Source organism: Calidris pugnax, unplaced genomic scaffold, assembly GCF_001431845.1.
Source record: "Calidris pugnax isolate Ruff unplaced genomic scaffold, ASM143184v1 scaffold1, whole genome shotgun sequence".
NCBI lineage: Eukaryota > Metazoa > Chordata > Aves > Charadriiformes > Scolopacidae > Calidris > Calidris pugnax.
In genome coordinates, this window is record NW_015090800.1 from 8,677,004 (window position 1) to 8,693,164 (window position 16,161).

At 43.5% G+C, this 16,161-nt stretch overlaps 1 protein-coding gene across 5 annotated transcripts in view; it reads right to left on the reverse strand.

Moving 5' to 3' along the window:
- Positions 1-1,224: 1,224 nt before the first annotated feature.
- DGKI (diacylglycerol kinase, iota) overlaps positions 1,225-16,161 on the reverse strand; it is a 228,070-nt gene continuing 213,133 nt past the window's right edge. For 4 of the 5 annotated variants that reach the window (XM_014937447.1, XM_014937446.1, XM_014937444.1 and 1 more), the window contains 3 exons: positions 15,889-15,925; positions 13,915-14,014; positions 12,363-12,479 (listed from right to left, as the gene is read on the reverse strand). In XM_014937447.1, coding sequence (XP_014792933.1) covers positions 12,363-12,479; positions 13,915-14,014; positions 15,889-15,925 — 254 coding nt within the window. Of the gene's footprint in view, positions 12,480-13,914; positions 14,015-15,888; positions 15,926-16,161 lie in introns of all 5 variants that reach the window. The other variant, XM_014937443.1, reaches the window with a different exon arrangement.

Consider the following 16,161-nt stretch of genomic DNA (forward strand, 5'->3'; position numbering starts at 1 on the left):
AAACTCACTACCAAGCAGCTCTGCCGGCAGGTGGTGGAACACCTCCAGATGTTGCTCTGAGCACATCAAAAAGCATCTCTTCTCCACAGACATTCCCAGAGAGCAGCTGGCAGACATTTGGTGCAGCTTTTGACTGTGAAGGACCCCAGAGGAGTTTGTGCTTTGTACCGCAGTGCTTCTGACCATCAAAGCTGTGCTTGGTAGTGCTTTCTCACTGTGCAGAAAGGCCTAGAGTAACTCAAGACTAGGTTACATTCTGGCCAGCCCTGTGCAGGAGGAACATTCAGTCTTTTTAGCATGATTATTATTAATAATAATATACTCAGGCTGTCTGAGACAGCAGGAAAAGGGGGCTTAAGATATCCTTTAAAAGAGACAAGCACACAGCTGGCTGCTGGCAGCAGCGGTGAGCATCAAAGGGCTCGGAGTAGAGGAGAGAGCCAAAACCATGTGCGAGGGAGGTATTTTTGTGGCCAGCACTGTCCCAGAGAGACAGGGCAAAGGAAACATCACAAAACGATTCAGAAATATGATTTCAGGATGAGAGAGCAAAGGCAAGGGAACCATTAGGAAATATCAACTTGCATGGGAGAGAGGCCACGAAAATTTGTGTCAGAAGTGGTGCAGAAGCTCCTGAGTGGGGCAGGGAGGGCAGCTGCTGAAGACAAGAAAGTAAGCAATGACCATGACAGAAATTTCTTCAGTCACACACAGCTGGTCAGAAACAAACAGAGCCATTATATGCCCATGGGTTAGTCTAAAACAGTGCTAAACTAAGAACCTAAGATAATTGGGGGGTGAATCAGAGAATGCGTTGGAGAAACACTCCTGGGATGTGTAGCTGAGACCCGGAGGTGACCTACATGCCTACATTACAGTTCTGCTAATCTCTGCTGGATCTCTGCTGCACACCCTGAATGCTGTGCTGACAATCTGAGTGTACTGAGGGACCAAGAAAGTTTCCCTGGAAATATTACAGGTATCATTAACCTTTTTAATTACCATGAGTTTGAAGCTGGCTTATCCAGAGGCCTAACACTCCTTTCCCATCCCTGCCCTGCCCTGCCACACACACACACGCAGAATTTTGACCCTTGCATCTCTTTCCTCCACTCCCCCTGGCTCTTCACAGCTTTCGAGTCACACCAGTCTTAGCCCTCTGCCAGAAGCAACAACCCAGCCCCACTGGCAAATAACACAAGGAAACTCAGCCCAGCCAAGGCGTGCGCTTCTTCACTTTTATTCTGTACATTTCCACACAAGTCACAATACAGAAAAATTGTCCAAAAGGAACCGCAACCAGCTCTTTCACTGTATACAGATTTCCTCCTTCCCCCAGTTTAAAATCTCCCCTGTTTAGCAACACAGTGATGGAGATACTTTGTATAAAGAGGAAATGCAAGAAAATCAAGGAAGAAAATACTTTCTTACTTTGTTACAAAAACCCCCTCCCCCTTCCTGCTTCCTTCTTCACTGCTGATTACCTGGACCCTGATTCTCTGTTAAACACACAGCTTCGTTTTGTGGGTGCTGCTGCATGCCTGGGATTCCTTTTGCCAGCTGGCAGCCTCATGATGCACAGCTCCAGGGCATTATGCATGGGGTCAGGCAGCATAAAAGAGCCCTTTGTGATGTTATTACAACTCCTGGAACAGATGTGGGTTCAGATAATAGGATATGTACAAATACTGGAACTCTGGATGCCCATGAAATGCTGGCTGATTATGCGCATTTGTTATTTGGCTTTACTGCTTTACCAAGGGCACTAAACATATTATGGAGTGGTCCAGATTCTGACCTCTAGCACACCTTGGTTCACCTGGACTGAATTCAGTGCAGAGGATATCAGGATCTGTCCTTTATCCTTCCTCCACCACCTCCAGGAAGCAGCCAGGGAATATCCACTATGCAGCCTGATGGAAACTCAGCCTTCCCATCATATGCCTGTTCATCACCATCCTACATGACAACCCCTTCTTAGCCTTGTTCCTTTTTACAGGAGACACTTCTATTTCCCTGAGTCTTTGCTAACTGTTATCCTCATTCTTTATCAATTTTCATCTCTCGCTTGCCAAGGTGCCAGAGAAGACACTAACGTGAAGACCAGAGTCTGCTCCCTCAGATGTTTGGGTTTGTTCCCCAGAAACCTTTAACATCAACAAACTCAAGTGGTGATTTCTGAGCTCTTGGACAAAATACTGTGATTCCTCAATATCAGAAGAGAGGTGACAGAAAAAGGTATTTCTGAGACAGGCTTTCCCAAATGAAACACTCTGTGCTCAATTAACTCAATATGATGGAATACAACTGCTCTAAAATTCAGCAAAATATTATCCTCTGGAGGGAGGGCAATCACCTGAATGCTTTCATTGACTAAAAATATCACCTGAGTTAAAAATCTTAAAACAAGGTAGCTCAAACATGGAAATCAGGCATAAGCAGTGCAAACTAGCTCATTAGAAAGTTGCTATCCTGCAGCACTCTTTGCTATCTCAGTTTAAGCCACCTCAACTAAAAAGCATGGGACAGGGCTACTCCCATTGTCCTCCAAAAAACGGTTCCAAAACAAGCAGGATACTATATAACAGTAACATTACAAGGCACAACTAAAAACTCATAAATAGCTAATGTACAGCAGCTTTTGGCCTTACAACACAAAGCACCTTACTTGTCTGTGTACGGGGACATTATATTGTCCCCATTTTACAGATAAGGAAACTGATGCACAGGAAGGTTAAAAAAATGACTTACCCAAACTGACTCAATGACACTGGCAGGAATAAAACCTCAGCCCCTTGATTTGCTGCCTTCTGCTCTACCCCTTTGCCCACAGTACCTCCAGTGAGATGTGATAATAAATTATAAGACACAGCAACTGCTTTCCTTATTCTGTGACACAACCATGTGACACACAGTTAGACTTGCAAAGTCAGACTTTCATAAGAAAGAAGCATATCATTAAATGTAGTGATTGTTTTTTGCATAACCTTTATGTTTTGCAATAAAAGAACAGGTCAGTTCTTGCTCAGAATAAATCCCACTGAGCTAGCAGTGACAGTCTCATAAACCAGGTTCAAGTCCTTATGTGCACTGCATTTTCATTAGCACACACTTGCAGCTTGATGAGTATTTGCATTCGAAGGAGAATCATGTTTCCCCACAATGCATCCTGGTTTTTCCCAGTGAAAGGCTGTAAAGCCATAGCTGTCCTAAAAGCTGTGCAGAAGCAGAGTGGCAGTAACAGCGGCACAAAGGAAGGACTGTAGTTTGTAGCAAAATGTTCTGCTTACTGACTCAGAGAGGACACTGAAACCTCCATGGGCTGCCAGAAGGTTTGTGTGGGAGACGCAGAACATGAATCCTCAGCTATATCATTGGCTAGACTTCCCAAAATCTTTCAAAAGCCTCCCGCTTCCAAAGAGCTGGCTGCATCCAAAATGACTGGCACAGGGTTTAGAGCACAAAATAATATGGGCAGAAGGAAAATAACCTTCACTTCCCACTGTGAAAGCGCGTTTCACCTTGCGACGATTTCTACAGAGAAAGGCTGGCAGTCATATTCCACATTCCTCTCCCCAATGCACCCTGATGGGCCAGCGGCCAAGGCTGGCACATCCCAAGACCATTTGGAAAGAGATTTTAACCCTTAATTATTTCATTTTCCAACAGAGTCACAGGAGATAGAGCATATGCAACCCATAGCATGAGGGCAGCTAGATGGCACCCATTGCAAAGGGCAGTGCCACACTAGCTGCCGTGAGAGGCAGCAGACAGGAATCGCCTGGGGATCTTGGGGCTGCCCCCTTCCCCGGCACCAGGAAGAGAAACACATTTAATAAAAAGAACATGCAAGAGCCCTTAAGAAAGGAAGGCAGCTCCTATTACACTCTGCCGGGCACATACCGGAGCATCTGGAATAGGTAGCCTCCAAAGAGATGTTACTTTTGCCAGTAAGGCAGTAGTTGGATCTTTCTGCGCATAAAGCATCCCCCCTTTTCCCTTTGCCCAGATCTGTGAGGTGCAGCAGTAAGCTCGAGAGAGACAAAGCTCCCAAGAGCTGCTTAGTGCTTTGAAGGCTCAGCCACTTATTTTCTTTTCTCTCAAAGCTGTTGCGTGATCAAAGGAGGCAGATGGAGAGGAATCGCTCTGCAGTGACATGTGAACGGAACAAAAAACCTGATAAGACTCGGCCATTTTCCTGTGATTTTTCTGAGAGATGTGCTGAGCAGAAAACTGTACGGTAGCAGGGCCAACCATTTTGCATGAGAGACCAGAACATTTGCTCACCACTTGGAAGAAGCTGCCACTTCTCGCAAGCATGTCGCGGAGCAAACACAATCACATTTGCCCAGGCAAAGAATATTTTACATGAAGATCTCAAAGGGATAGAACATGAGGATAGACCAAAAAAAGGAAAAATTTTTTTTTTTTTCCTAGTGATATTAAAACTAAGTCTAAAAATGTCGAATTCAACCTCTCATCCCTCAGGTGAAATATCCAAGTCCATCATGCTTCTTGTCTGCTTATTCCTGAGACACTACAGCTACCCTCAGAGGTGCCTTTAGAGCTGCATGTCCAACTCACCCCTACTACAGCCGAATTTCAACATTCCCTACCTATGGCTGGGCACGGTCAGAGAAGATCCAACCGCCTGTGTTGGCCTGCTTGTTGTAGTCAAGCAGAATTGTCCCAGAGGCAAACACATGAGAAGGATTTTGACCATTCCAATCAAAAACGAAGGTAGCATGAGCTAGAGAAAAAAAGAGGTCATTGAAGAATCAAGACTTCAGTGAGGAAGATCTGAAAAGGACAACGCAAAAAAAAAATGGGAAGGAAAAGCAAAGAGCATTCAAGATTATTTAAAATCAAATTTAAGTAAAATTATGTTCCATGTCCTTCCTGCCATTAGCTGCCAGCAAGCTCACTTTTTTCAAAGCTTTGACATGAATTTACTGCTCCCACATGCCATGGAGACAAGGACACTATTACAATAGCAGCAAAAACCACAGGAGAAAACAACTCACAACTGCACTCATCTCCTCTTAAAACAAGCAACATCAACAACAGTTTTTCCATTCTGATCAAGAAAAGACACCCTGGTCGTGGGAAAAGGGCTGAAGTGAGGGACAGGAGAGGGAAGACAGCTATTTGCTTTGTCACCTATAGTAATCATTGCTTTTGATGTGGCGTTGTTTCCATCCGTTTGGAAGTAAAACTTGTGGTATGGCTAAGGAGCAGGCAGAGGTGTCATTGCTCGTCTCATTTTGTAAAGCCCCAAGATTTGCAAATAGAAGGGTGTGCCCCACCAGCCAGTGTGGTGATCCCTCTGGATGGATGACATAAGTATTGGGAGCAGTGAACTTGAAGAAGAAATGCACCTGTTTTGTTTTATTAAAAGGGGGTATCTCTAATTGTGGTATGTAAATACTCACCACAGTGACATTCAGTAGCTGGCATTGCAACACCCTGAGCAGAAAATAGCTATACTTATGGAAACCATTCTCTAGGGTCCCCATTCCCGGAGCCAGCTTAGTTTTGCTTTTCTAATTTTGCCTTCTTTCATTTTTTATGTGACTGTCATATGGGGGAAACAAAAATCACTAGAAAAGTGGGACTATCTATTAGAGCCTAATTAGCCAAGTAGAAATCACTCATGTCTGCTGCGTCAAGCTCAAGAGCTTCTTGAGCTTCTCCATACCTACAAACCTAACTGGTTCCTGCAGCTCCAAAGACAGGACCTGGATTCCTTCTCCCTCTACTTGGCCACAGGCTGAGGAAAAAGCGATAATTGAAGGTCATTAAGGCAGTTGGAACCAGGAGGCCATTTTTCTCATTAAAATAAAGTGTAACATTAAGAAATTAGTTGCTACTGTGGTTCATGCATTAGTAGTCAGATAATTGCTGAAGCACTTGTCATAACGGAGCACTGGATTGCCACCGTGCGCACTTTGCTGAGTGGTAGGTTACACATCAGGCAGCCTCCTAGACAGGGACTAATTGAAGAGCCAGGTGTTACACTTTGCCAGCAAAAGGAGGCTGGCTCTAGATGAAGCAATTACATGTGTAGTACTATATTGCTAAACTAAGTAGTGCTTATTTCTTGCATGCCAAAATGCTACAGCTTCTATGTACTTTGTATACAAATGCTGGAGCTATTAACATACAAGTGAACTCTGAAATACCATTCCCAACAGGGCTCTGTTGCTAGTGGATAGAGGCAAAATAATAGAAACAAATTTCTGAAGAAAGTATGTCTTTTGCTTTTTTAGATATTCACCTTCTTTCTTGGATAATCATACACATACAGTGTGTGTGTCAAGGTAATCACTGCTGCCTTAGATTCCCAAAATCTCCTCCATGTAGGGGATGCAGGAGCATAAACTGACTGCTTTTAAAGGGCTAAGCATAAAATTATTTCCTGAATTATAGATGTGTTCATGTTGAAACAACTCTTTTTGTTGCAAGGCATTCCTCTGCTTAGACTCTAGAAGTTGTCATGTGCTGTGAGTGAGTGAGAAGTTTTTAAAACAAGCTGCAAGTCTTCCCCACTCCCTGAGTAACTAGATACATGTGTACTGCATAGGATAGATTGTCTTTTTTTTTTCTTAAAAAAAAAAAAGAAGAAAAAAAGCAGTCTGAGAAACAAGAAACTGCAGCTGAGACTGGAATGTGGCACCTTATAAATAAGGCAGGAGACAAGATGCACTCTGATGGCTGAATACAGTAAGGTTATTCAGCTCTAAGCCTGCCTAATCACTGAAGTCAAATGTAATGAATTTACTGGTGGGATCAAGGCCCGAGGGAGGGAATTTTCCCCTTTTGCAGGAACGGCACCATACGTGGCCAGGAAATCCTTTGGCCAAGGCAGGGGGCATTGCTCCAGTGCACATGTACAGGGGATGAGAGAGCATAAGTCTCTGTGGGCATCGCCACGGGCAGTGGTGCTGCAAACCTGCTGGGGAGGGAAAGGGGGGCCCACAGGCTCTGGTACCTACAGAGGATCTCAGGTAAGCAGTCTGGAGAAGCATGGTGCCACGGCATAACTTGGAGTACACTTAGCCATGGTCACTGCTTTGACCACTGGGTAATCCATCCCTCCCAAGCAATATTCCAAATAGAATTAGAAGCGAGAAACTGCCCACGTACTTGGCCTACTCTTAGGCAGCCCAAGCCAAGTGCCGAGCTGCTCATTCTGTACCAGTAACTCCTCAGCAAAGGCTGAGACAACCCGACCCCTCTATATATTCCGTTTGCCACAAGTGCTGGATGCAGGGCTGGGTGAGGCATTTCCACAGTGCAGCCACGAGCTGCATCCTGCCCTTCCAAAGGTTGTTAAAGCACTGAAGCTTGAGACACATCCTCCACATTAAATTCTGGTCATCATCAGTAGGGTAGCAAGTCACTTTTAGCACATTACCGAGTCGCCATTGCAGTCAACGGATTTTGGCAGGCAGCTCATAGGATTTTAAAGCTGTAGCTATCCCATTACTAAGAAAAATAGTTGCCTACATTGTTGTTAAGAAAGCAAAATGAAAAGATGAGTACCACAGTGAACCCTGTAACACTGCACCCTAGAGCTTCACAGGTACCCAGAAACACAGGTTTGTGATAAGCTCTGTCCAGGGCTGCTGAAACAACTGAAGATGTTCTCATTTGATGCTTTAGAATAACTAGGAAGAGAATAGCCCAATGTCTCTTTGGCTCAGATTCAGTGAGGAAAATAAAGGCAGGAAGTAATGTCTGAGGAACGGAAAATAATAGGTATAATAGCGATAGAAATATTACTTTCAACATCGTAGGAGGGCTCATACAAAAGCTTAAACGCCATTCTTATAAAATATATCTCTATGGATCTTAATCTGGTGCAAAAGGAGCAAAAAGTGGGGGAAAGAAAATGACAGACCTCGAACCAGCATGAGGAACTGCTTCCTTCTTGCAGTACATTGAGTGCAAGGACAGAGCTGTCCTTGGAGTGTTTTCAAGGCATCCAAATTCCCAGCACGTCCATACATCTCTTGAGTACCATTAAACCCCCAGCAACTTAAGGCTGCCAGTGTACCTTCCCCATTTCATAGCTTTTGCCCAAAATCAGATCATCTCAACATGCTTTTGATATACTGGAAGGGTCAACACACAGGCACACACCACAGGAGGCATCTGGGATGGGTGAAAGGAAAATAGCCACTTTCTATGTGAAGCTGTGTGTTAGTGACTTCCACTACCACATGTGTCACTATCACAGCCAAGACAAAAATGAGCAAAAGAGGTCATTAAATACTGCTCAAACAAACCTCCCACTGCCACACCGACAGAAAAACCACGTGCCCCATCTATTCATCGACAACAGGTCGCGTTTGCAAATATTACTGGGAAGATCAATGGCAACAAAACATGGATTTTGTTCTATTTTCTTTATGTCTATGGTGCTTCTATCTGACAGTCCTCATGCAGCAGGGAACATTTCACGTAGTCCGAATTCCAGGCTACAGCACCATGAATTGAGACTGAGCAATTCTGTTGCTGCTGGGGAAAAGCAAAGGTGACAGGTGTCAGTAAAAACATCCACAAACGTCTGAACGTGCTAAAACATAGACAAGCCATCACATGAAATGGTGAAAGAGCCACTGGAGTGTGACGCCCATTTTGTAATGAGCAAAATTTGCCTTGAGCTCCTGTCTTATATAAGTCACTCAGCCTCACATCTCTCAGTATTGAGGGATGCTATAATTAGTGAGAAATGTATGACATCATCATGTCTTGGATAACACATAAAGATATTTCTAGCATTGAAACATTACATAATAAAAGTAACTGATGCTATTAAATAACAAAAGTAAGTTTATTTTATCAACATTAGAAATATTTTCTTTCCCTCCATTTAACTCCAAAATGAGATAGTAAAACCAGTACAATGGAACAATTCAGGAGCTCCTCAGTTCTGCTGAAAAGGGTCCCCTTTAACAACAAATTAAATGGAAAACGACATTTCTTCAGTCCGGCAACCCCAGTAGCTGAGCATCCCTAGGTATTTTGTCATTCAAATAGCACAGTTCCAAAAGTCTGTGTGCATATGTGTGTGTGAGTCTATATATATGCATACTGATATTTATAAATATACATATATATAGTCATGTACACACATAAATAGACACAGCCACAGATAAACACTTTTAGTAAATCAAAATATTTATATGTAATTTACGTGGGTTCCCAGCTGCACTCTGAAATGTGGGCCCTGCACAGTTGCAGGCACAATGTGCTGTACAAAGCTAGACCCCGAGTTCTCCAGAGGTTCAATACGTACGTGTCAACTTTAACTGCTGCAGAGTCTGTCTGCTTCTGGTGGCTGTCCAAAATCAAGAGTCCCATAGCACTTGAAGAGGGGTAAGGAATAACCCTGCAGCTTCCTGGCCTATAAAGCCTTCCCTCAGTGAACCAACTTCTGGTATCCCTCGCCATGTGTGAGCCATTTCAGAAAACAACATATATACTCTGTTATCTACAAATACAATACAGCTCCAGTAACTAACACATTATGTGTGCAGTGCTTTGGGACACCTTGAATATCAAAGGCACTACATACAGCCAGCTCCTGTCCTATATCCAGTGCTGGGGTTTATTTTCATCCTACTCTAACTGCCTCCTATTGAGTACGCAGCGCGGGCAGGTTTCCAGAGGCACAACAGGCTCGCTCTGATCATAGCATCGTACTCCAGCTGCCAGAGAAAAAGGCAAGCCAGACTCTCTCATGTGTTCTAAGCTCCTTTGAGCAGTTCGAATGGCACAAAGGAGCTCAGGAAATCTGCCTGTCCTGCCAAGCTGCTCCAGAGCCAGCCCCTGCTGCAGCCACTCCCTGGGCACAGGGGATGTCTCACCGAGGGGAGGACCATTGGGAACAGAGAGGGACCAGACCCAGCTCCCTCACCATAATTCACATGTGGCCTCTGGAAGCTACCAGTGATTAGAGCAAGCCTTTGCTGCTCCAACTGCTCCATGGGACTAAAGGTCCAGGGACCTGTAACAGGCTCACTGATCGTCCTCTGCATCAGTCTGGCCTCAGCACAGGACAGAACCCAGCCCCTGGTGTCATTGAAGCTTCCTCCGTTTCTCATTTCAGTAAGACAAAGCAAAAAGATAAAACTTATACTAATATAATTCTTATTTTTCATCAAATATATAGAAATATTACAGCAACGTCTTTCCTCACAGTTGGGAAGCGATGCAAGGCTTACCATGAAACCATAGCATGAGGGTCTTCCTTGTGGAAACTTCACATGCAACAAAATCATACTCTGATTTTTTTTTTTATTTTAACAGTTGCCAAATTTTGTTCTAATATATACGCATACTGACCTTTGCCACGAGCTCCTAGATGATTATCAAGGGAAGGAATTTGGCTTTCATATTTTATTTTTTAAATAAGAATGGTAAGGACAGAAAATAAGACAAAATACATTTCATGTCACCATTGGTCTATAGATTACAAATATATATTAGTTTCCTTCCAGAGGAAGAAATACTAAAGAAATACTTTGCTCATATCAAATGAACTTTTGAAAACAGAAAAAAAATAAAATATATATTTTTCATCTCCTCCCTCTCTGCCACAACAATCAGTCCTGTTTAAAAAAAAAAAAAAAAGAAAAAAAAAAAAAGAATAAGAGAAAGAAAACAATTGCATTCATTTCATTTCCACAACTTCTACCAAGGAAGAAAAACTTATCTGAATAGTGACCTGAGTTATTTTTATGGTTTCCAAACTGCATGTAATCCAAATAATCACCATCTACTAGAGACCTACACCTAGCAAGGTGTGTAAAATCAAACACCAGTGGATCTTTCAAAATAAACAACAAAGCAAAATTCAAAAATCTATTGCAAGAAATGTGCCAAAAGTGGGCTGTGAGCATCTTCATGGGAACCGGTCAGATGAAGTGGAAGCTCTGCTATTTCTGGCATCTGATTTATCTGTAGTGACTGAAAACCTAAAAGTGAACATTTTGTGCATGCCTGTGTGTATGTGTGTTTGCGTTCTTTTCTTTTGTGGTTATAATCTTTGAGGTAACACAGAGAACAGACGAGTACAGAAGACACAGCTGGCCTTTACAGCAGCTAAGCAACTTTACATTTCCAAGCTTAGAGTGGGTAATGAGGCACACAGCTGCTGCTTGTCCTTCTGCAGTGGGACAGCCTCTCTGAAACATTGTTCCCTTGGGGAATCGGAGAGCTCACAGGTTCAGCTAAAGAGGGTTTTCCTGTTCCCAATGTGACTGGGGCAGTACTCATTTGTTTGTTGATGGCAGCAAGCCTGGGCTGACCGCTAATGTTCGAAGTCTCCTCCCTACCTCTGGCTGTAACATAAAGGGGACTGGGTCCATAAGTCAGTCCATCAGAACCCCCCTTTGTCTTGCCCAGATCTCTCCCCAGTGTAAAACCCACCTTTTCAAAAGTAAAAAATAGCTATCACTTTTTAGACTGGCCTGAAACCAACTGGACTGGTCATTATGCGCGCAATGGTGGTGTGAGAAACCTTACTGGCAACTTTCTGCTCTGCCATACAATGTGGTGTATCCCATATAACCCCTTTCCATTCAAATGGCTGTCTCATGAGTATACCATAATTGTATACCCAGCGACAACGCAGAGGTTAGGTTTTGTTACTGCTGTAAGTCTAACTGTGCCCCACACCCTGGGAAAAAAAGACAATAGGCAGAGTCCCCTCCAAAAGTGAGAAAACTCCTCAGTGACTAAGCACCGAGGATGCAGCTTCCAGGAGGTTGGCAAGGGAACGCAACCAGTAAAAACATTAGGGTTTTCCTAAGGGCATCCAGAGCTCCTAAAATTTTTTGCTACTGCCTGACCATTTGTGAAGACTTAACACAGAGATAACAGGTACTATTTAACTGATGACAAGTGAAGGGAATAGGAGAATAAAAGGAATGCAGGAAACTGTAGAGATGGAAGAGGGCCTGGTCGGGTGTTTTAATGTCCCAGTTAGTTTGATTCCCCCGCACCCTCTTTTCTCTTTCCTCCTTTCTTTTTTTTTTTTTTTTAAATAAATTGTACAGATGAACATGGGAGAAGTTCATGCTACTTGCTGGAAGCAATAAAGGTAAATTTCCGTGGCCCATGGATTCCACAGACCTTTGAGTGTCCCGCCTTATCCATCATGGGCTAACTTATGGAACCTAACCGTTCCGTGGCAAGACTCAGTAGCCCTTAGAAACTGGTGGCATGTCCTCAGATATTTTCCATGAGAGTGAGAGACACTTTGATTCCATCAGCTTCCTCCTCAAGCGATGCCCGAGTGCCTCAGGTGCAGCCTTGCGATTTCCAAGGATCCTCTTTTACGCTTTCAGACATCAGACTGCTGTCTCCAGATCCTCATGGGAAACCATTTGATAGTTTTGTCGACTCTCCAGGTAGGAGGCCAGATCTGGGTCACCAGCTTGCTGAGCCCTGTCACGAGGAGTCTTACCCTATAATAAAGAAACATGAAGAGAAAGTCTTATGCTGACTTATTTAAAAGAACAGACAAAAGCATGACCCAGAGAAATTACTACAGGAAGGACAGAAGCAAATTTGATGAATTTAATTATTTGTTGTACAAGTTGGCATTAAGTCAAGTTTTTCTATCACTGTCACGAGATTCTGAATATTTTCAAAGTCCTTCTGTGATTTAGGACAAGTCATGCAGTTCTTCAAGGACATGCTATGTGATACATCACACAGAAAGGCTCACATGCTGGAAGGAACTGATTTTTCATTGTAGGGCCACAATCCCTATGTGAATGAATATGATGCACAGTACTGTAGCTCACACTTGAAAAGTGCACTTCACAGACTACATGCTTTGCAAAAGGATGTGCAGAGACGTCCAACAATTGAGGTGAGTTTAACAAGTCTCATTCTATCTTAAGTACAAATAAATTTCAGTGCATCAATTTGGCTACTCTGTTATCTGAGCTATCTTATGACTACTGTTACATCGGACCACAAGTCTTTATCCTAACCTACAAAAGAAATACTGGAAGCACATTAAAGTATCTCCCCAAAAACTCTCCTGCTTCTTGGATTTCTGGACAGATAAAGATTAACAAGTCAGAAGCCACTTGTCTGGATTTCAGCTGTTGTAGAAGTTATCTTTTGCAATGTACAGTACTCTCATTTGAAAAAAGAGGTGATCTCTGCCCCCTTTATAGGCTATCTATGGAGCATAATGTGGCAGGAATTGTTTTAATTGTCTTGCTGCAGCAAAGGTGCTTCTGACACTGGAACCCAAAGACCCAACCACCTTTCAGCTGCTGACCACAGCATGCCTATGTTCAGAAATGCCAGAGGAGCAGCTTCAGGATCATGTTCCCAAGTGATCAGTTTGTTGTATTGGCAGAGTATTCCTAGGGTTTAATTTTGCCCAGGCTTCTTTCTCAGCCAAGCATTCACCAAGAGAGGGTTGTGGTTAGTGTCACATCAGTAAGCATAGGGGCAAGCAAGGGCAAATGAAAATGGTTAGCCATCTTCACAAAGCAAGTCAGCCACAATAATCAAGCCTCACAGACGCTATGCAATCACAAACCAAGGCTCCCCCGGGTGGTCCTTGCCCACAGGTCTCTCTTTTGACCACACAGGAGGAGGAGGATGCTGTGCCATGGAGATGCTTCATTCACACCCAAAGCACCAAACAGTTTGAGGCCAAGCTCTCACTATAGTGAAGATGACCCATGTTGGGGAATGAACTGAAGCCTCTTGTACTTGTTTAAATCAATACAGTTTTCTAAATAAAAATAACTTGTTTAAAAAGGAGCTGCTTTTGGCACAGACGAGGAAGCCTCAATCATGCACACAGCAGGGACGGATGCTGATCGGTCTCGCTTGGCTGCAGGATTTTATAACTGGTTGATGGGGCTGGGTTACCTTGGAGTCCGTCTTTCTCAGAGAGGCTCCCGCGTCCACCAGGAGCTGGCAGACGGCACGATGGCGCTGGCAGGCTGCCTTATGTAATGCTGTCTCACCCCTAGACCAAAGTACAGAAACCAGCAGTGAGACACATCGCACCAAAGTACATTTATGAAGTATGAGGTGCAGAGGACAGAGAGAGAAGGATGCTGTGTTTCTGCAAAGTTCCCTCTTCCTGGCAGAGGTAGACTTGTGCACTCACTCCCTGAGCATCTACATCCTTTGACTCAGTAAGAAAGCCTGCAATGCACAAATAGCAGACGAAGAAGTTCTGAGGGGCAGGAAAGAAATGTGCACAGGTTTTATGTATTCAAAGGACCGAATGTCACATTCCCATCCATCCACCAGAGATCTGCTAACTGCTGCAAAAGCAAACTAGCCACCTTCTCATTTCACAGCAGGAAAACCAGCAACACTGTTCGTTTCTTTCTGCAATTTTTTTCCTCAGCCTCATTCTTGGACACATCCTAGAAAAATCCTGCCCATCAAAGCCATGACTGGTGCACTTGTCCTGGTTCTGATACCCTGCTCTCTTGGATATATGAGAGCAAGAGCCATTTTTTTGTTTTCCACTGCTGAACTGGCAAGCTACTGGGGAAGCTTGAATGCATGCTTCTCAAAAAAGAGGGCTGCATAGTGGGAGCAGATTTATTGCAAAGCTCCTCACTCAGACTGGGGCTAGAATTCTGAGCCTGACTGTAGTACTGAGGTTAAAGAAATCTTTTTATATTCCATCTAGATATACTCCTTGGGAGAAGAGGAAAGTATGCTTTGAGTGGGTTGAAAAGATGTCCTTAATACTAGTGTCCAACAAATAGGGCCATTAAATAACTTCCAAACAACAAATGACAAGAAATATGCGTAGCAGGACAAATCTTGCACCCACCTACCCAATAAGAAAGAGTGCATAAAGCAATTTCTGCCTCAATCCACAACGGGGCAAGTTGAGATATTAATAGGCAACCTCGTAATGAATCTGCCCCTGCTGCATGAGAACCACATTTGGAACACCATTCTATCTGATTTCACCCCAAGGATCAAAAGACAAATTCATGTTGCCAGTTACTCCCTTTTCAAGAGTTAGCAGTAGAGGGACCTTTGTAAAGGGAAGCCCTCACACCACTCACACCATATTCACTTCCACTTTGTTCCAGGGTTTGTGCTGTGCTACTGGATGAAGAGCAACAGATATTCTATCCATACCCCATCACCCCTGGACTGCACACATGCACCTTGTGCAGAAGCTTTGTGACATTCTCCGTTAGCAGAGGAGGGCACTGTGGGATGGGGAATGATAGGTTTAACCCCTATGAGAAAGGCTGCTTTTCCTTCCCATATACTCCATATGCTACCCAGGATTATTCATGCTTTCCTTATATACTCTTTGTGACACCTTGATTATATAACAAGACATAGAGCAGTTGGTAACCTGAAAGTAAAGTCTTCTTCTTGATAATAACAGAGGGGACCAAAGTTCTAACTACTTGAGATACATCTTCAACTGCACAGGTTGTGGCCACTTGGGACAGCTAAGGCAGAGCACTTTGGATGAATCAAGAAAGGACTGAAGAAAAGGCATGGAGTAAGAAAAGTAATTTCCTGATTTCTGGAATTTACCCTTCAGGTTGTTTCCTCCATAACTGGATTCTGGAAACATCGAAGGCCAATACAGGACTTGACTCGAGAAAAATTAAGGAGACATAGGAAGCAACCAAGAGAAAGTCCTTTTTGGAGTTCAAGAAACATTTGTTTTAGGGCAGAAAACCACATATGAGGTGCTTGTCTGGATTTGAGGGTGACTTTGTCTGTTTGTTTTTTAAAAGATGTGCCATTTTACAAGCTTTTTTTTATTTGAAAGCTTGCACTTGAAAAACAATAGAAACCTTTTAGGGCAAGGCACATAATGTGAAGGGCAGGATAGGCTGTACTTACGTTTCACTGTCTGTCATGTCCAGCAGTTCAGATGGACCTGCAAAAGACAGTCAGGTATGTCATATAGCTGTGGTCTGCATGACTTAAGGAGTACAACTACCAGGGGAAGACTCCAGTTCCAAATATATAAAAGCAGCCAACTGAAAGCTCGATTTGCACAAATATGCCAAACTTCAAGGTAATATTTGCTTGTGCAAGCCCTTGCACTAGCAAAATTCTGAATGCAGAGTCACTGCTGGAGCGTCAGCACCAGGGAGTTGCTGCCTCTAAATT